The 17,560-nt window shown below is 47.7% G+C and overlaps 1 protein-coding gene across 1 annotated transcript in view; it reads left to right on the top strand.

Annotated features, from left to right (window-relative positions):
* LOC116969148 (E3 ubiquitin-protein ligase TRIM39-like) overlaps window positions 1–8,741 on the top strand; it is a 623,262-nt gene extending 614,521 nt beyond the window's left edge. The window contains exon 6 of the mRNA XM_033016077.1: window positions 8,473–8,741. Coding sequence (XP_032871968.1) covers window positions 8,473–8,684 — 212 coding nt within the window. The 3' untranslated portion in view covers window positions 8,685–8,741. The remainder of the gene's footprint in view (window positions 1–8,472) is intronic.
* The last annotated feature ends 8,819 nt before the right edge of the window (window positions 8,742–17,560 follow it).

The following is a 17,560-nucleotide window of genomic DNA, read 5'->3' on the forward strand; positions in this document are numbered from 1 at the left end:
TGAAGTATCGTTCAACGGAATGGCCTCCGGCCACCGCGTGAAGCGGTCCACCATTGTAAGGAGGTGGGTGATGCCCCGGGACGGCGGGAGAGGCCCTACAATGTCTATGTGGAGATGGTCGAACCTCCGGTGAGGTAGACCAAACTCCTGGAGAGGCGCACGGACATGGCGCTGGATTTTTGCCGTCTGGCACGGAATGCATGTGCGAGCCCAATGGCCAACCTGCTTGCGCAGACCGTGCCACATGAAACGAGCAGCCACTAGTGCCGTTGTCGCCCTGATTGATGGGTGAACCAGTCCGTGGACCACCCTCCGGCGCCAGGTGGCAGGGACGATGGGGCGCGGCTGACCGGACGACACATCGCACAGGATTGTCACTCCCCCAGGACCGAGAGGGACACCCTCAAGGCGGAGGCCAGAGATGGCAGTCCGGTAGGCGGGCACCTCATCGTCCGTGAGCTGTGCCGCCGCCAGAGCAGAATAGTCCATTCCGGGCGCCACCTCGAACACGGCGTTGATAGCGGGCCGGGACAATGCGTCGGCCACCCGGTTCTCTTTCCCCTTGATGTAGCACATAGATGTCGTGTACTCCGATATGTAGGTCGCCCAGGCCCTCCATATGCAGGATCCTACCTGCCCGCTCCATCCTACTCAGTCCGTAAATCTGGAGCAGGAGCTCTTTCAGGCCGAGGTATTTATCATCGTTCGGGGGGTCTGCGAGGAAGTCCGTGACCTCTTCAACCGCATCCTGGTCGAGGGCTCCCACCAGGTAATAGAAGCGGGTGGCATCGACCGTGATGCCCCGCAGGTTGAACTGGGCCTCCGCCTGCTGGAACCAGATGAGCGGCCGGGTGGTCCAGAAGTTGGGCAGTTTTATGGAGACCGCGTCCAGAGACAGGGCCGGGCCAGCCTGTGAGGAGGTAGGGCTTTGTCTTCTCTCCATCATGACGCCAATGGAGCGTCGGGGGTCACCAATGTAGTGCGTGGGTCTCAGAATGAAGCACGAAGTCGTGTTTTGAGAGGCACTTTTTATTATGTTCCTCCCAGTTGTAGGGAAGACCAAACGAGAGAAAGATGGCACCCAAATCCCTGCCTTTAAAGCCTCCGGCTAAGGGCCGCCTCCGGACTGAACCACTCCTGTGCCGAGGGGTTTTGACACTATGATGGCACGACCCTTGGGAGCCGCCACAATACTTCCCTTCCCATTCCCATACCGACATTTCTGCCCTCCGCTGTCAGAGTGAGGCCACATGCAAAATTGAGGAACAGCATCTCATATTCCGTTTGGGCAGCTTGCAACCCAGCGGGATTCATATTGATTTCTCTAAATTCAAGTAATCCTTTCATTCCCTCTCCCTCCTTCTCCCCCTACCCGCCATAGGCGTCCCGCTAGATTTACTATTCGTGTCCCATAATTATCATCTCTTCCACAGTCAACAATGGATCATTGTGGGCTCCATTTTTCCTTGGACATCGGGACATTGACCACAAACGCACTGACTCCAACAGCTACCCAGTCTGTGCCTCCTCCAGCCCAGCCTCCTGAGAGGATGCTATCCCCTTCTCTCAGTTCCTCCGTCTCCGCCGCATCCGTGCTCTAGATGAGGTGTGTAGGGAGGAAATGGAGATGCTGGTTTAAACCGGGGATGGATACAAAAAGCTGGAGTAACTCAGTGGGACAGGCAGCATCTCTGGACAGAAGGAATTGGTGACGTTTCAGGTCGAGACCTTTCTTCAGGGAATGAAATTTACCCGATGCTGATTACAAATGACATCGGCTTTCTGGTCAGGGCTGTGATTGACGGGGCTGAGCTCCGCCTCCCCTCAGCCATGCCCCGCCCCTTTCATTGATTGTTCCACAGCTCCGGGCTCCCCCGGGTCCTAAAGCCCGTCGACACGTTGTTGTCCAGCTTCACTGACCTCCTCTGGCAGCTTGTTCCATTTCCCCACGACCTTCTGTGTGAAAATATTGTTACTCAGATTCCGATTAAATCATGCACCTCTCACCACAAACCTGTGTCCTCTAGTTCCCGACTCCACTACTCCGGGTAAAAGACTGTGCAGTCACCCTATCCATTCACCAGGTGATACCATTCACGTCAGCCTCCGGCGCTCCAATTAATTTCTGCAAGGCGTCAGCAGTTTCAGCGAATTGGGATGCTTTTTGAACCAGGAAGTGGGGGATTAAAATGGCTTCGAAAGATCAGGTTGAGAGTTTAACCGAGGAGGCAGTTTGTCCGATCTGCCTGGATTTCTTCACCGATCCGGTTATACCTGACTGCGGGCACAACTTCTGCCGCTCCTGCAACACACAGAGTTGGGACAGGGAGGAGAGAAACCCCGGCCCGGAATGTACAGAGGAGTTTACGGACCGCACCCTCAGGATGAATCTGGCCTTGGCGGGACTATCTGAGAAATTTCGAAAACTGAGCCTGAATCGGACAGAGAAGGAAAGTAAACTTCAGTGCGAGGAATATCAGGAAGAACTGAAGCTGTTTCGTGAAACTGACAAGAAGCTGATCTGTGTGATTTGTGCAGCTGGGCGGGAACACAAGTCTCACAGCTTCATGCCGGTTAAAGAAGCTGTTGAAACCTACAAGGTAAAAGCAAACCGAGTTTGATCGCATCATTGTTTAATTCCATCTTTATAATCTAACTTTTATTCTCTGATTTTCAATCACAATCCCAGGATCAGGCGAAATCTTCCATCCAGTCTCACAAAAAAGAAATCAGAGATCCAGCGAATGGAGCAGCAACAGAAACAGAAGATTTCTGGAGTTCTGGTGAGGCTTTTAAGTTTCGATTTCCTGATCTTGTGTAGATTTGATCCCTGTGACGCGTGTAATAATAGGGCAGCGCAGTGACACAAGTAGTGCTGCTGTCTCCTAGTTCTGGTGAGCGGGTTCGATCCCGACCTCGGGTGCTGCCCGTGTGGTTCACGCCTTCTCCCCGTGACCGCGTCGGATTCCTTCCACGTCCCCAATACACGGTGGTCAATGGTCAATCGGTGACTGTTATAATCCCTGGGAAAGTGGGTGGTGGATGGATAAATGGGAATTAATGGGCACGTGAAAAGGAACAGGCAGCAGGGAATTGTATTGGGGGTAGAGGATTGATGGGTTATAACATTACCCTCACGATATTTCGTGAAGTCTGAAGAAGGGTCTCAGGCATCACCCGCTGAGTTCCTCCAGCATTTTTGTCTACATTAGACAAACTATTGAATTGCCAAAGTAAATAAAAAATGCACAGGCCAAATGTCACCGTTAAAGTCGTGAGGAAACACAATCAATGACACGATATAATATTCTTCACCTTTTATTTCACAGGAACAGTCACACAGCCTTCAGTCCAAGATCACATCCCAGTATGCTGAACTGCACCAGATTCTCACTGAGAAAGAGCAGCGCGCACTGGCAGATATCCGGGAGGAAGCGAAGAAGATTCTGAATACAATGGAGAAAAATCTTCGAAAGATTCAAGATAATTTAAATTCCATTCAGGAGGAACTCTTAAAGTTGCAGCAACAGATGGATCAAAAAGACAGTGTGGTGTTTTTGAAGATGAGGGGTTAAACTACAGTTTGGTGAAGTGAAAGTCCAGTGGGTGACATTTCAGAAATAAATGCTGCATTTACCAGTAATTCGGAACTGAGTAAATGTTCCCTCTGTTCCCGCTGTTGTTGTTCAGAAACTAATTGGCCTCCCGCTGAATCTATGGGATCTCAGGACTGTCTGGCCGGAACGTAGAGACGTGTTTATATTATGTGGAGTTTAAAACAATTGCAGGTGATCCTATATCTGATCCCAAGGACCACGAATGGACAGAGGGCGGTGAATATCTGGGAGTCTCCAACCAAGAGATCCTTGAGAGGTTTTACATGTTAGACGTATTTAAACCAGAGGAAGATATATTTAAAAAAATGAGGGGCATTGTAATCGATGGAAATGTAGGCAAAGAGGAGGAGTTCAGTCCTGGGCGAGATCAGCCATGGCCACATTGTGGGGATTAACATTGAAATCTAGAACGTGGCGCACACATCAGATTGATCATCTATATCCGGTTCCCATCAGCAGTGGGTGGTCACATTGGGGGAAATCCCTCTGTTTGTTTTATCCACCTTGTTTCACCATAGAATGACATCCCATTCTAAATCATAGACAGGCCATTCGGCCCATCCTATCCAGTCATGTTTTCTGTTCCACTCATCATCTCTCCTAACTACTCTCCACACCCGGTAACAATACCCCAAATTTCAGGAGCCCTAATGTGTTTATCCCGCTTGCCCTTAAATGTATCTCTGCTGTTGGCTTAAGTCCCTCCAATGCAAGTGAGGTCCATGTTCTCATGACTGCATTCCTTTAGGTATTTATTGAAGACCACGTTACATTTCAACTTTAATTATTAGTCTCCCCTTCGATTTGAGATATTATTTCATCCCTACCCATTTAAATCCACCGATAATATTAAATTCTCTCATCATTCCTGACATCTTCTCCAGATGAAATCCCACGACCTGCCCCGTCTTTTCATTGTTCCATCCTCTCAGTTATGACGTCATTCTCATGAACATGCCTTGTGCTTTCCCCCATCGTTCTACATCTCTGCGACAATATCCGCTTTCTCTCTGCATGACAGTGGCGATAAGAGTTGTGAAATGGGAATTATCAGAGGGTTGTAGAAATTTGGTGAAATTCCCGCTGTCGGGATGAGGACGGTTCATCTCAGTCAATTGAGATTTGTGTTTTATTTCTTTCAGGAGGAAGCTGGTCGCAAGCGAATGTAGGACATTGTCTTGACGGAAACAGTGTAAGTGTTTTGTGGATCACCTTAAAACATTTCTAATGCTCAGTTTATAACCAGCTGTTAAATATTTGCAAGGTTTGTGATGAAGCCAAACCACTGCCGGTGGTAGATTAAGCCTTGCCGATTGAAACGTTTAATTGCCCTGGTTCATTCAACACGGCATTCAAAGAAATAGTTGATTACTTCAAGCAAGGTAAAGATTGTACCTTTTCCATTATTCTTGTTTCTGATATCTTTAAGCAATACCTCGATGCAAACATTAATGGTCTTTTGGACTGAAGGGAAATGGGAGATCCCACTAAACCCATCAGCTGGGAAGCATCCCAGAGTCAGACGTTCATACTCTGCTGCTTTGGGTGAAATACTGTGGCTATTCGCTCAATCTGTGCACCTTATATAGATCTCATACACATCTATAAAAACACCCCGATGGGCTCCAAAGGCAAATGTCCCTGCCTGTCCAACGTCTGACCCAGCCCTGAAGACCTGATGAAATTATTGTAAATCCTTTTGCACCCTCTCTAATTTGCTAACAACCTTATTGTGTCAAACTCTGTATTTAATAACCTGACCTATGAAAGCATGAGTGACAAACACATTCTTCACCACCCTGCCTGTCACTGTTGCATCTTCCATGCACTGTGTACCTGCAGCCGGAGATCTCTCAGTTCTATAAAGTTCCTCGTTTACTGTGTATGTCCTGCCCTGGTTTGTCTCAGCAAAGTGCATCACCTCACCTTGACATGAATAAATCCCACCTGCCGTACCTGAGCCCATTGGCCCAGTTCACAGGGATCCCATTTACTCTCAGATAATTTTCTTCACTCTCAACAATGTCACTAATTTTAGTTCCATCTGCAAACTGACTAACTGTGCAACCTACATACACACCAAATCGTGTATATAAATAAGGAACCTCAGTGGACTATGTATCCTGTCTGAAAAACAACCTTCTGCCAACATGCACTCTGCAACCTCCAGGTAAATGTTGTATTCAATCGGCTAGTTCACCCCGGATCCCATGAGATCCAACCTTCCAGAGCGGCATCTCATGCGGTGTGTAAAATATTGCTTAGGTCGAATATTTTAGATATGGGGAACTCACACAGAATGGGAATTGGCGCCAGCTTAGATCAGCCATGATCACATTGAATGGAGGGGCAAGCCTGAGGAGCGGATCCTAATCCTGCTCCTGTTTTCTTGTGTTCCTATGCTCATGTGTACCGATAAATAGACAGACATGACACAGAGGAAATGCAGCAAAGATTAACAATACTTGTTCCTGGGACAATGGGTTTGCTGTGCGGGGTGAGATTGAGTTGACTAAGCTTGTGTACTCGAGAGTTCGGGTGTATTGGAGGAGATCTCAGTGAAGCACAACGTTCTTGCAGGGCTCAGTGGACTGGATATAGGGAGGATGTTAAATTGGATAGGCATATGAATGAGACGGGAATGGAGGGTTATGGTATGAGTGCAGGCAGGTGGGACTAAGGGAAAAACATTGTTCATCACGGACTTGTAGGGCCGAGATGGCCTGTTTCCGTGCTGTAATTGTTATATGGTTATATGGTTATATGGTTATATGTTCCCCTGTCTGAGGGGTCTGGAGAACGGGCACCCTCTCAGAATGTGGGCTGCACCATGTAGGACAGAGATAATGAGACATTACTGCACGCAGAGACTGGGGCACCTTAGGAATTCCCTGCACAGGTGGCTGTGGTGATTCAGTCATTCAGTGCTCTTGGAGCTGAGGGCCATGTTTGTACATTACAGAATCAGGCCCTTCGGCCCATCACGTCCAGGTTCACCTATTTCCCAGCTTTACTAATCGATTTGCCGACATTACATTGGTATTCTTCTGCACCTCACCTAGATAAGTGCCTCAAATATAATGATTAGATCTCACCACCACCTCCTTTGTAGCATGTTCCAGATATCACCCACTCTCAGCGTAAAGAAAACTTCCAACTCGGAACCACTTTAAAATTCCTCGCTCTAAAGATAAACCTGCACTCTCTTGATCTGACATCCCAGCATGCGATAGTATTTTGATAATGTACCCGATATCCTGCTGCAGACTTTGACAACCTTCCCCGCTATCCACAGACTTACTAATCACTAAGCAAAGGTTGCAACACCGATTAGTCACAGACCTCCAAGCAGAAAAATCATCCTTTTACCGCTACATTCTACCTCCAACCATGAACCCAATTTTGGATCCATTTCGCCAGCTCGACTTGGGCCCACCTGCCTTCACTTTCTGAACCTGCCTTACATGCGGAACATTGCCAAGTCCGTCAGTAAAGTTTATATATTGGTTCACTCCCATCCAATCCACCCGTGAATCCCCGCTATTTCAGCGACCCTGTAACCACAAGTCCCCAACCATTCTGTCTAACATCCAATCATTCAACCTGTGCTTCCTTCCATGGTCCAATCCACCCCTCCCTCTCTCTCACCCTCCACTCAAGGAATCAGGGGCAGGTCATCTGGCCCATCATGTCTCCCCCTATTCACTATGATCATGGTGCCTCCACCCCACACCTCTACCTCCTCTTTAACAACCTCAAACTCATCTCAATATCCTCTCGCTCAGAACTGCCTCCATATTTGAATAGTCCACTTCATTCCTCCATCCACTGCGAAATCTCGCAATCTTCCTCGCTCTCCGCACTCCCACCCCCACCTAACGAAATTCCCCTCTCCTTCCCTGGATAAAAACTCATAGAAAGATGTCAATTGTCCACCCGCTGTTGTTGGAGTGAAACCCCGGGCAAGGTGTCAGTTGTCCGCCCGCCTGTGCCTGAGGCCGAGCGGCTTCTCCCCCGGTCCCGGGGCCGCGCTGCCCGAGTCTCCCACCGACCCCCGGGGACTCTCTGATTCTCTGCTTCTCCCCCCAGTCTCCGTCACCCTGGATGTGGAAACTGCGCATCTGTGGCTCAAGGTGTCTGAGGATCGGAAGATGGTGAGAAATACCGGGACCCGGAGGAGTCTCCCTGACACCTGGAAGAGGTTTGCAGACAGTCCGTGTGTGCTGGGATCGGAGGGATTCACACCGGGGAGACATTACTGGGTGGTGGAGGTGGCGGAGAGTCGGCGCTGGTGTCTGGGAGTCGCCGCAGAGTCTGTGGCGAGGAAGAGAGATGTCACACTGACCCCGGAGACTGGAGTCTGGAGCATCGGGCAGTATTATGACGGGTTTGATGCAGACACCTCCCATCCAACCTCTCTCCTCGCCCGTCCCAGCCCCGGGAAGGTGGGAATTTATCTCAGTTGCGTGTCCGGGACAGTTTCATTTTACGACGCGGATACCAAGTCCCATCTCCACACCTTCACTGGGAATAAATTTACGTTATCCTGCTACCTCCAACCACCAAGCCAATGTTGGATCAATTTTTCAAGCTTGTCTTGGATCCCACCTGCCCTCATTCTCAGGACCAGCCTTACATGCGGAACATTGTCAAGTACCTCATATATTGGTTCACAATGAGATCAGTGTACTCTTAGTTGTACACAACCTTCAAATCCACCCGTGAATCCCCTCTCGTTTAGCGACCCCACAACCAAAAGATCCACCCATTCTGCTGCCCGAGTCTCCCCCCCCCCCCCCCCCCCCCCCCCCCCCCGACCCCCGAGGATTCTCTGATTCTCTGCTTCTCCTCTCAGTCTCCATCACCCTGGATGAGGAAACAGCGCATCCGCTGCTCGAGGTGTCAGAGGATCTGAAGAGTGGGAGACGGACATGGATCCGGAGAAGTCTCCCTGACACCGGGAAGAGGTTTACAGTCTGGCCGTGTGTGCTGGGATCGGAGGGATTCACATCGGGGAGACGTTACTGGGAGGTGGAAGTGGCGGGGAGTCGGCGTTGGAGTCTGTGAGTTGCCGCAGAGTCCGTGGAGAGAAAGAGAGGGGTCATACTGACCCCTGAGATTGGAGACTGGAGCATCGGGCGGGGGTGGGGGGGGGGGGGTGACAGGTTTAATGCACTCACCTCCCCTCCATCCCCTCTCCCCGCCCGTCCCATCCCCGGGAGGGTGGGAGTTTATCTCAGTTGCGAGTCCGGGACAGTTTCATTTTACGACGCGGACACCAAGCCCCATCTCCACACCTTCACTGGGAATAAATTCACAGAGAAACTTTATCCTTTCTTCTGGACTCAGGATGACAACCAGTGGCTAAGAATCTGCTCCGGTTCCGCTCCGTATGTGTAAAAGGGTCGGGTCCCGGGACCGGCGTCAGGAGCGGGGCTCAGGGCCTGTGGGGCAGAAATCCGGTGGACAACAGGTCGGCGCTGAACGGCTCCCATTTAATCCCCAAATTCCACGTCGTGAAACCTCAATGAGGGCGGAAATAAAACCAGGGGGAATGTAAATGTGGGAAGAGTGAAATAAACAGCAACTGAAATCAGAGCTGTCTGTCGATCCGTTCATTTCAACGCGTTAACTGCGTCACTTCTTGGTTCCGCCACTAGATGGCAGCTCAGTGACTTTTGTGACCTATTACCACACCTGCGGCCCAAACCAAATGCATGGCCTAAAATGGGGAATAAAAGCAGAAATTGTCCCAAATACTCAGCAGGTCAGGCAGCATCTGCAAGGTGAAACAGACCTAACATTTCAGATCTAATACTGATGACGAATGGTGTTTCCATTTGGATTTTCAGCATCTGTGTTTTGTTCTAGTTTTTCCAATTGAATGGGTGATTGGAATGTGAGTCTGACCGTAAACCGCCAACAAAAAACAGAAAACGTTGTAGGCATTCAGCAGGTTGGGCAGTATAAAGTGTCTGGAAAGGGTTAATATTTCTGAGGTACTGTGGAGCTGCGGGTAGAGCCGCTGTCTCTCAGGGCCAGACACCAGGGTTCGATCCTGACGTTGGGTGCTGTCTGTTCGGAGTCTGCACGTTCTCCCCGTGACCACGTGGGTTTCCTCCAGGTACTCCGGGTTTCTCCCACATACAAAAGACATGTGGGTTTGTTGGTTAATTGGCATCTGTAAATTGCTCTTTGTGTGTAGGGAGAGTTGCGACATTTAGCAAAGTGCCATCTGCTTATAATGTGCATTGGAACAGTGGGCTGTGGCTCAGACTGAACCACGCCAAGACTATTGCAATGTTCTTAATGTATTCTGTGCCAAATCATGCCATGGGACTTGTGGAGGTGTTTCTAGAAAATATAATCACGTACAAAATGCTAAAGCTACAGAACAGTTCTGAGACACAAACATTTACAGATGCTTTCAGTCCAAGAGTCAAGAGTGTTTTATTTCCACATGTCCCAGACACAACAATGAAATTCTTACTTGCAGCAGCACAACAGAATATGTCAACATATTCACCCATATTATATAAAGAAGGAACTGCAGACTGATGAAGGGTCTCAACCCAAAACATCACCGATTCCTTCTCTCCAGAGATGCTGCTTGACCCGCTGAGTTACTCCACCACTTTGTGTCTATCCCTCGAAACATTTCGTTGGTGGGAGGGGGGGTGGCTGAGGGGTGGGAAGGGAGGAGGGTGGGGAAGCGGAGAGGGGAGGAGGGGTAGGGGGCAAGAGAGGTGAGAAAGGAGGAGAGGGAGAAGAAGAGAGGTTTAGGGGAAGGGGACAAGATGGGATACATCGATAAATAGACAATAGGTGCAGGAGGAGGCCATTCGGCCCTTCGATCCAGGACCGCCATTCAATGTGATCATGGCTGATCATCCACAATCAGTTCGCCGTTCCTGCCTTCTCCTCATATCCCTTGATTCCACCAGCACTAAGAGCACAATCTAACTCTCTTTTGAACGCATCCAGTGAATCGGCCTCCATTGCCATCTGACGCAAAGAATTCCACAAATCGGTCACGGTGGCGCAGCGGTAGAGTTGCTGCCTTACAGCGAATGCAGCGCCGGAGACCCGGGTTCGATCCCGACTACGGGCGCTGTCTGTACGGAGTTTGCATGTTCTCCCCCTGACCTGCGTGGGTTTTCGCCGGGAACTTCTGTTTCCTCCCACACTCCAAAGACGTGCAGGTTTGTAGGTTAATTGGTTTGGTGAATGTACAAAATGTCCCTAGTGGGTGTAGGATTGTGTTAGTGTGTGGGGATCGCTGATCGGTGTGGATCCGGTGGGCCGAAGTGCCTGTTTCCGAGCTGTATCTCTAAACTAAACTATACTGCCTGTCCCACTGAGTTACTCCAGCATTTTGTGTGTGTGTGTATCCGCGGTTTAAACCAGCATCTGCGGTTCCTTCCTGTATAATATGAATTTGTTGAACGCTGGGCGCTGGTGTGTACACGTGAATACTTCTGTGAATGAAGTTGTATTTTCCAACGTGTTCTCTGCTCTCTCGGCTGGCGTTGGCAACGTGCACTGAGACAGACTTCTCTTCATCCACCTTTTATTAAGAAAATGCAAAAACACAGAAACAGCGGCCGCCTCTGTCGGTGGTGAATCTTCGCCGGTCCCAGGATCACGCGTGGTCGGGAGGGTGGGGCGGTTCCCGCTGCCCAGCCCAACTTGGGGAGGGGGTGCTGGGGACTGGACCCAGTGGACACCCTCCCACCCCAACAATGCTCCCCGTGACCTGGGTGGGGATAGGGGAGGATCCAGGCGGCATCTCTGGGGAACATGAACAAGGCACAGAGTGCCGGAGTAACTCAGCATGAGAGGCAGGTCTGAAGAAGGGCCTCGACCCGAACCGTCACCCATTCCTTCTCTCCAGAGATGCTGCCCGTCCCGCTGAGTTACTCCAGCTTTTTGTGTCTATCTTTGTGGGAAATGGGTGGGAGATGAAAACAGAGTGCCGGAGTAACTCAGCGGGTCCGGCAGCATCTCTGGGGAACATGGAGAGGACAGAGTGCCGGAGTAACTCAGCGGGTCAGGCAACCTTAACGCGTGTCAAGGGTTATGGGGAGAAGACAGGAACATGGGATTAGGAGGCAGAAATCAGCCATGATTGAATGGTAGAGTGGACTCGATGGGCCGAATGGCCAATTCTCCTCCTATAACTTGTGAGCATCTCTGAAGAGAAAGGAACAGCTGACGGTTTGAGTCGAGACCCTTCTTCAGACTGAATGTGCGGGAGGGGCAGACAAAGCTGGGAGGGTTACTCCAGTCTGGGCTTTGGGGGGGGGGGGGGGGGGGGGGGGGCAAGAATGGGGGAGATTCCCCGGGTGGTCAGTTGTGTGTTTGCCGTTTCCAGAAGCGTTTGAAGTCGGGGTGGCCGGTGGGGGTGACCACCATCAGCCGCTTGGGGGGATTCTCCCACCCCAGCACCCCCAGGTCCCGCGCATAGTCACGCAGCAACTCAAAGTCCACCTGCGACAGGAACTGGTTGTACAGCACACCTGTGGGGTGAGAGAGAGAGAGAGGGGGGGGGGGAGAAGTGGGTGGGGGGAAGTAAGGAGGTGTACAATGAGAAGGGGGAGTTCACCTTAAACTCGACCGTGAGATCTCGAGGCTGCTTTCTGCCCGTCCTTTCTCTCACCATCCCCCTCTCCTCCCCACGCCCTCTGACCACCCGTCTTCCCTCACCCCCCTTCTCCCCCCCAGTCCCATCCCTCTCCCCGTCCCCCCAACCTCTCCCCAGTGCAGCCACCACACGGTGAACTTGCCTTGGGTGAACTGTAGCCGGTCACGTTCGAGTTCCCAGAGCCGCTCCTGGTCCGGTGATGGCGGGAGGCAGCACCGGGGTCTGTGGGAGCCAATTGTTGTGGGGCATCCGCCTTGGCCTACGCAATCTCACGGTTACAAACGTTCTTACTCCCCTACCCATTCCCATACTGATATTTCTGCCCATGGGCCTCCTCCACTGTCAATGACTTAACACACTTAAGAATGGAAAAACACCAGGACCAGACGGATTAAGTAATGCATTTTATAAAAGTTTTTACCACACAGTGACCCCACGTCTACAGAAAATGTATAGATTTGCTGACAGAACAAACCTTACCTGAAACACTAGCAGAATCAACGATCACACTAATACTTAAAAAATATAAAGATATAGAAGAACCAGGCTCATATAGAGCTATTGTTTTGTTAAATACGGATCAAAAAATATTAGCGAAAATACTAGCTGGAAGACTGAGTCAATATGTCAGTAAATTAATAAATAAGGATCAAACGGGATTTATACCTAGTAGACACTCGTTTAATAACCTGAGATGTCTGCTTAACATAATGCACTCTCACAAACCTCAAGAACAAGAGTTATCTATCATTTCATTGGACGCAGAAAAAGCGTTTGATCGAGTAGTATGGGATTATATGATTAAAGTATTGCAAACATTTCAAATGGGAGAGAGCTTTATCGCATGTATAAAATTGTTATATAACAAACCCACGGCTAGAATATTAACTAATAATATACTATCTACAAAATTCCAATTATGAAGGGGCAATAAACAAGGATGTTCATTATCACCGCTATTATTCGCTCTGGTAATTGAACCTTTAGCTGACAAATTTAGAACACATCCTGACATCTACGGTTATAATACAAAACATTCAAATAACAAAATATCCTTATATGCAGACGATGTACTACTGTATATCACAACCCCCCCCCCCAGTATACCAAACATATTAAACCTAATTGAGGACTTCGGATCTTTCTCAGGATACAGAATAAACTGGAACAAAAGTGAAATTATGTCGATAAAACCGAAAGACTCTACAAATCTTTTGAAATTCCCCTTTAAAATAGCCACAGAAAAATTCTAATACTTAGGAATTGAAATCACTAGAAATTATCACGGTATGTTTAATGCTAATTATAGCCCCTTACTTAAGAAATTAAATAGACTAATTAAATTCTGGAAAACGCTGCCGATGTCTTTAATAGGTCGAATAAATGCTATAAAAATGATCTTCTTACCACAAATCCTATATTTATTCCAATCAATTCCAATATATCTTCCAAATTTTTTTTCTTCAAAAATTAGACTCAGACATTACAAACTTTATATGGGATTATAAATCCCACAGAATACAAAGAGCACACCTCAGTAAACCAAAAGAGATGGGTAGTCTAGCGCTCCCAAACTTTATGTACTATAATTGGGCAGTAAATATTAAAAATATGATTCACCTGCTGGACAACTCGGCCCAGCAGGTGGATTGGATTGTAATGGACAGAGAGGACTGCGCTCCGGGTAATACAGGAGCGACTCTCCTCTCACCAACGAATTTTAATAACAAAAATCATAATAAAAATCTAATGATACATAGTACAATTAGAACTTGGAAACAAATAAAACAGAACTTAAAATTAAGAAATCTATCTGCTAATGCCAATAACCTATAACCCTTCGTTTAAACCCTCAATTATAGATAAATCACTTACACAATGGGAAAGAACGGGAATCAAAACGCTCGGAGACTTGCATGAATTAGGAAAATTATTATAATTTTAACAACTACAACTGAAATATAACTTGAAAAATAATCAATATTTCAAATATCTTCAAATCCGCGATTATCTGAAAAAATATACAAAAGACTAAATAACATGCCCCCAGACTTATTGGATGAAGCCATGAAGATAAAGGCTGAATCAGCAAATCTAATATCATACTTATATAATATTATTTATAATATAGAAATATCTACAACCGATAATATTAGAAGAGACTGGGAACAAGAACTAGCTATAGAAATTTCAAAAGAGAGCTGGGATAAACACTTACTATATGTGCATAAATGTTCGATCAACGTACGACACACTCTAATCCGATATAAAACATTACATGGACTATATTATTCAAAAACTAAAATAAATAAACTTTTCCCCAATGTCTCACCCATGTGTGATAAATGTCAGTCACAATAAGCTAACATAACGCACTCTCGTTTTATGTATAAAAATTCAAAAATTCTGGAACGAAATATTTGAAATCTTCACAAAATTATTTAAAACAAAACTGCTACCAAAAGCAGAATGGATCAATTTTGGAATATCGGAAGGTAACCCAGAATTAAATATGTTTCAAAAGAACTTACTTAATTATGGGCTAATAATGGGAAAAAAGCTTATACTCAGACTTTGGAAACATGCTCCAATACCAACAATAAAAATGTGGATTTCAAACATGTTCGAAACACTACACTTGGAAGAGATGAGACTCCTCCTAGCAGGCAGAGCAGATCACTTCCAAAAGACGTGGTCTGCATTTATGGGAATATTACAAGCATAAGATGCAATAGTAAGTTAAAACATAAAGGCTACCAGGATCTGGTAACGGGGGGTATAAAATAAACTTTTAATTAAAACACGGTTGGTATATCCTTTTTTGCGGAGTTTTGTGTTTCAATAGAGCGATTGATTTTCCTTTCTTCTTTTTTTTCTTTTCTTTCTAGGGTCTTATTTCCTTTCTTTACTTCCTTCTCTAATTCCTTCCCTAAGGGGCTCTCGTCTCCCAACACTTTCCTGCACTTTCACGATTCTTGCTTATTTTCCTTGCTTCTTTTACTTCTATCTTTTTAAAAGCTCAAAAAATGAAGTGGTACAACATAATGTAATAAGATATATGTGATCTATTAATGTAATTTACTGCACTGCTAATAAGAATAAAATAAAAAAAAATAAAAATAAAAAAAAGAGTGAGGCCACATGCAGATTTGAGGAACAGCACTTCATATTTCGCTTGGGCAGCTTGCAACCCAGCGGTATTCATATTGATGTCTCTAAATTCAAGTAACCCTTTCATTCCCTCTCCCTCCTTCTCCCCCTACCCACCATAGGCGTCCCGCTAATTTTACTATTCGTTTTCCATAATTAACATCTCTTCCACAGTCAACAATGGATCATTGTGGGCTCCATGTTCGCTTCGACATCGGGACAATGACCACAAACGCACATACTCCAACAGGTACCCCGTCTGTGCCTCCTCCAGCCCAGCCTCCTGTGAGGATGACATCCCCTTCTCTCAGTTCCTCCGTCTCCGCCGCATCAGTGCTCTAGATGAGGTGTGTAGGAAGGAAATGCAGATGCTGGATTAAACCGGGGATTGACACAAAAAGCTGAAGTAACTCAGTGGGACAGGCAGCATCTCTGTAGAGAAGGAATGGGTGACGTTTCAGGTCGAGACCTTTCTTCAGACTGGTTCTGGATCACAGAAGGGGAACAGCGAGAGGTCTTCTACTCCAAGACATCGGAGGTGTGCTCTTTCTTCAGGAAACAGGGCTTCAACTCTACTGCTATTGATGGTGCTCTCACTTGTATCTCCACCACTATCCGCACATCAGATCTCCCCTCCCTCCCCTCCAGAGAGAATAAGCGTAGAGATCCCTGGTCTTCATCTTTCACCCCATCATCCCATCCCCAGGCGCTTTCCCCTACAACCCACCAGAGGAGGCGCCACTGTCCCTACACCTCGACCCTCACCACCATTCAGGAACACAAACAGCCCTTTCATGGGAGGCAGAGATTCACTTACATCTCCTCTATCCTCGTATATGGCACTCGGTTCTCTCGATGTGGCCTCCTTTGCATCTACACGCCTCAACTTCCTCAGAAGACCGAGGAAGTTTGGCATGTCTGAAACTTATAATAATTCCGAGTCCGCTGTACCAGAGTGAATGAATTGATGTTGATCGGACGAGGACAGTATGGGTCTTACTTAGGATGTGTAAATGGGAGCAGGGATTGATATTGGAAAAAATAATCCAAGAGAGGAAAATAAAGCTGAATTCACTGAACTTCTCGCAACGTTGTCGTCGCCAGAAACGTGGCGACTCGCTCTGTACTGCCTGGGTGAGGTCTGTATTATACCGGATTACATGCAAAAACAAAGAATTTCACCGTCCCTTGATACATGTGACAATAGAGTATAATTAAATCATTGAGTTGAATTCAAGTTTGCACATGAGACTGGTAAATAAAATAACAATATTTGCTATAGAACGAATATTATTGTACAGCCTAATATAATGAACAATTCACGATAGGAAACACGGATGTATTTAGTTTAAGGGAATGAAATTTACCCGAAGCTGATTACAAATGACATCGCCTTTATGGTCAGGGCTGTGATTGACGGGGCTGAGCTCCGCCTCCCCTCAGCCGGGCCCCGCCCGTTTCATTGATGGTTCCGCGGCCATTTCGCGCCCAAACCCCCATTGACCGCGGGTTTAGCAGCAGCCGCGGCGGGTCCACAGCTCCGGGCTCCCCCGGGTCCTAAAGCCCGTCGACAAGTGGCTGTCCAGCCTCACTTACCTCCTCTGGCAGCTTCTTCCATTTCCCCACGACCTTCTGTGTGGAAATATTGTTCCTCAGGTTCCGATTAAATCTTGCACCTCTCACCACAAACCCGTGTCCTCTATTTCTCGGCTCCACTACTCCGGGTAAAAGACTGTGCATTCACCCTATCCATCACATCTTGATCCCATGCACGTCAGCCTCCGGCGCTCCAATTAATTACTGCAGGGCGCCAGCAGTTTCAGCGAATGGGAATGCGTTTTGAACCAGGAAGTGGAGGTTAAAATGGCTTCGAAAGAGCAGGCCGAGAGTTTAACTGAGGAGGTAGTTTGTCCCATCTGCCTGGATTTCTTCACAGATCCGGTGTCCCTGGAGTGTGGGCACAACTTCTGCCGCTCCTGTATCACACAGAGTTGGGACAGGGAGGGGAGAAACATCTGCCCGGAATGTAGAGAGCAGTTTACAGACCGCACCCTCAGGGTTAGTTGGGCCTTAACGAGACTGTCTGAGAAAGCTCGAACACTGAGCCTGAATCGGACGGAGATGGAAAGTAAACTTCACTGCGAGGAAC

Source organism: Amblyraja radiata, unplaced genomic scaffold (genome assembly GCF_010909765.2).
Source record: "Amblyraja radiata isolate CabotCenter1 unplaced genomic scaffold, sAmbRad1.1.pri S110, whole genome shotgun sequence".
NCBI classification, from domain to species: domain Eukaryota; kingdom Metazoa; phylum Chordata; class Chondrichthyes; order Rajiformes; family Rajidae; genus Amblyraja; species Amblyraja radiata.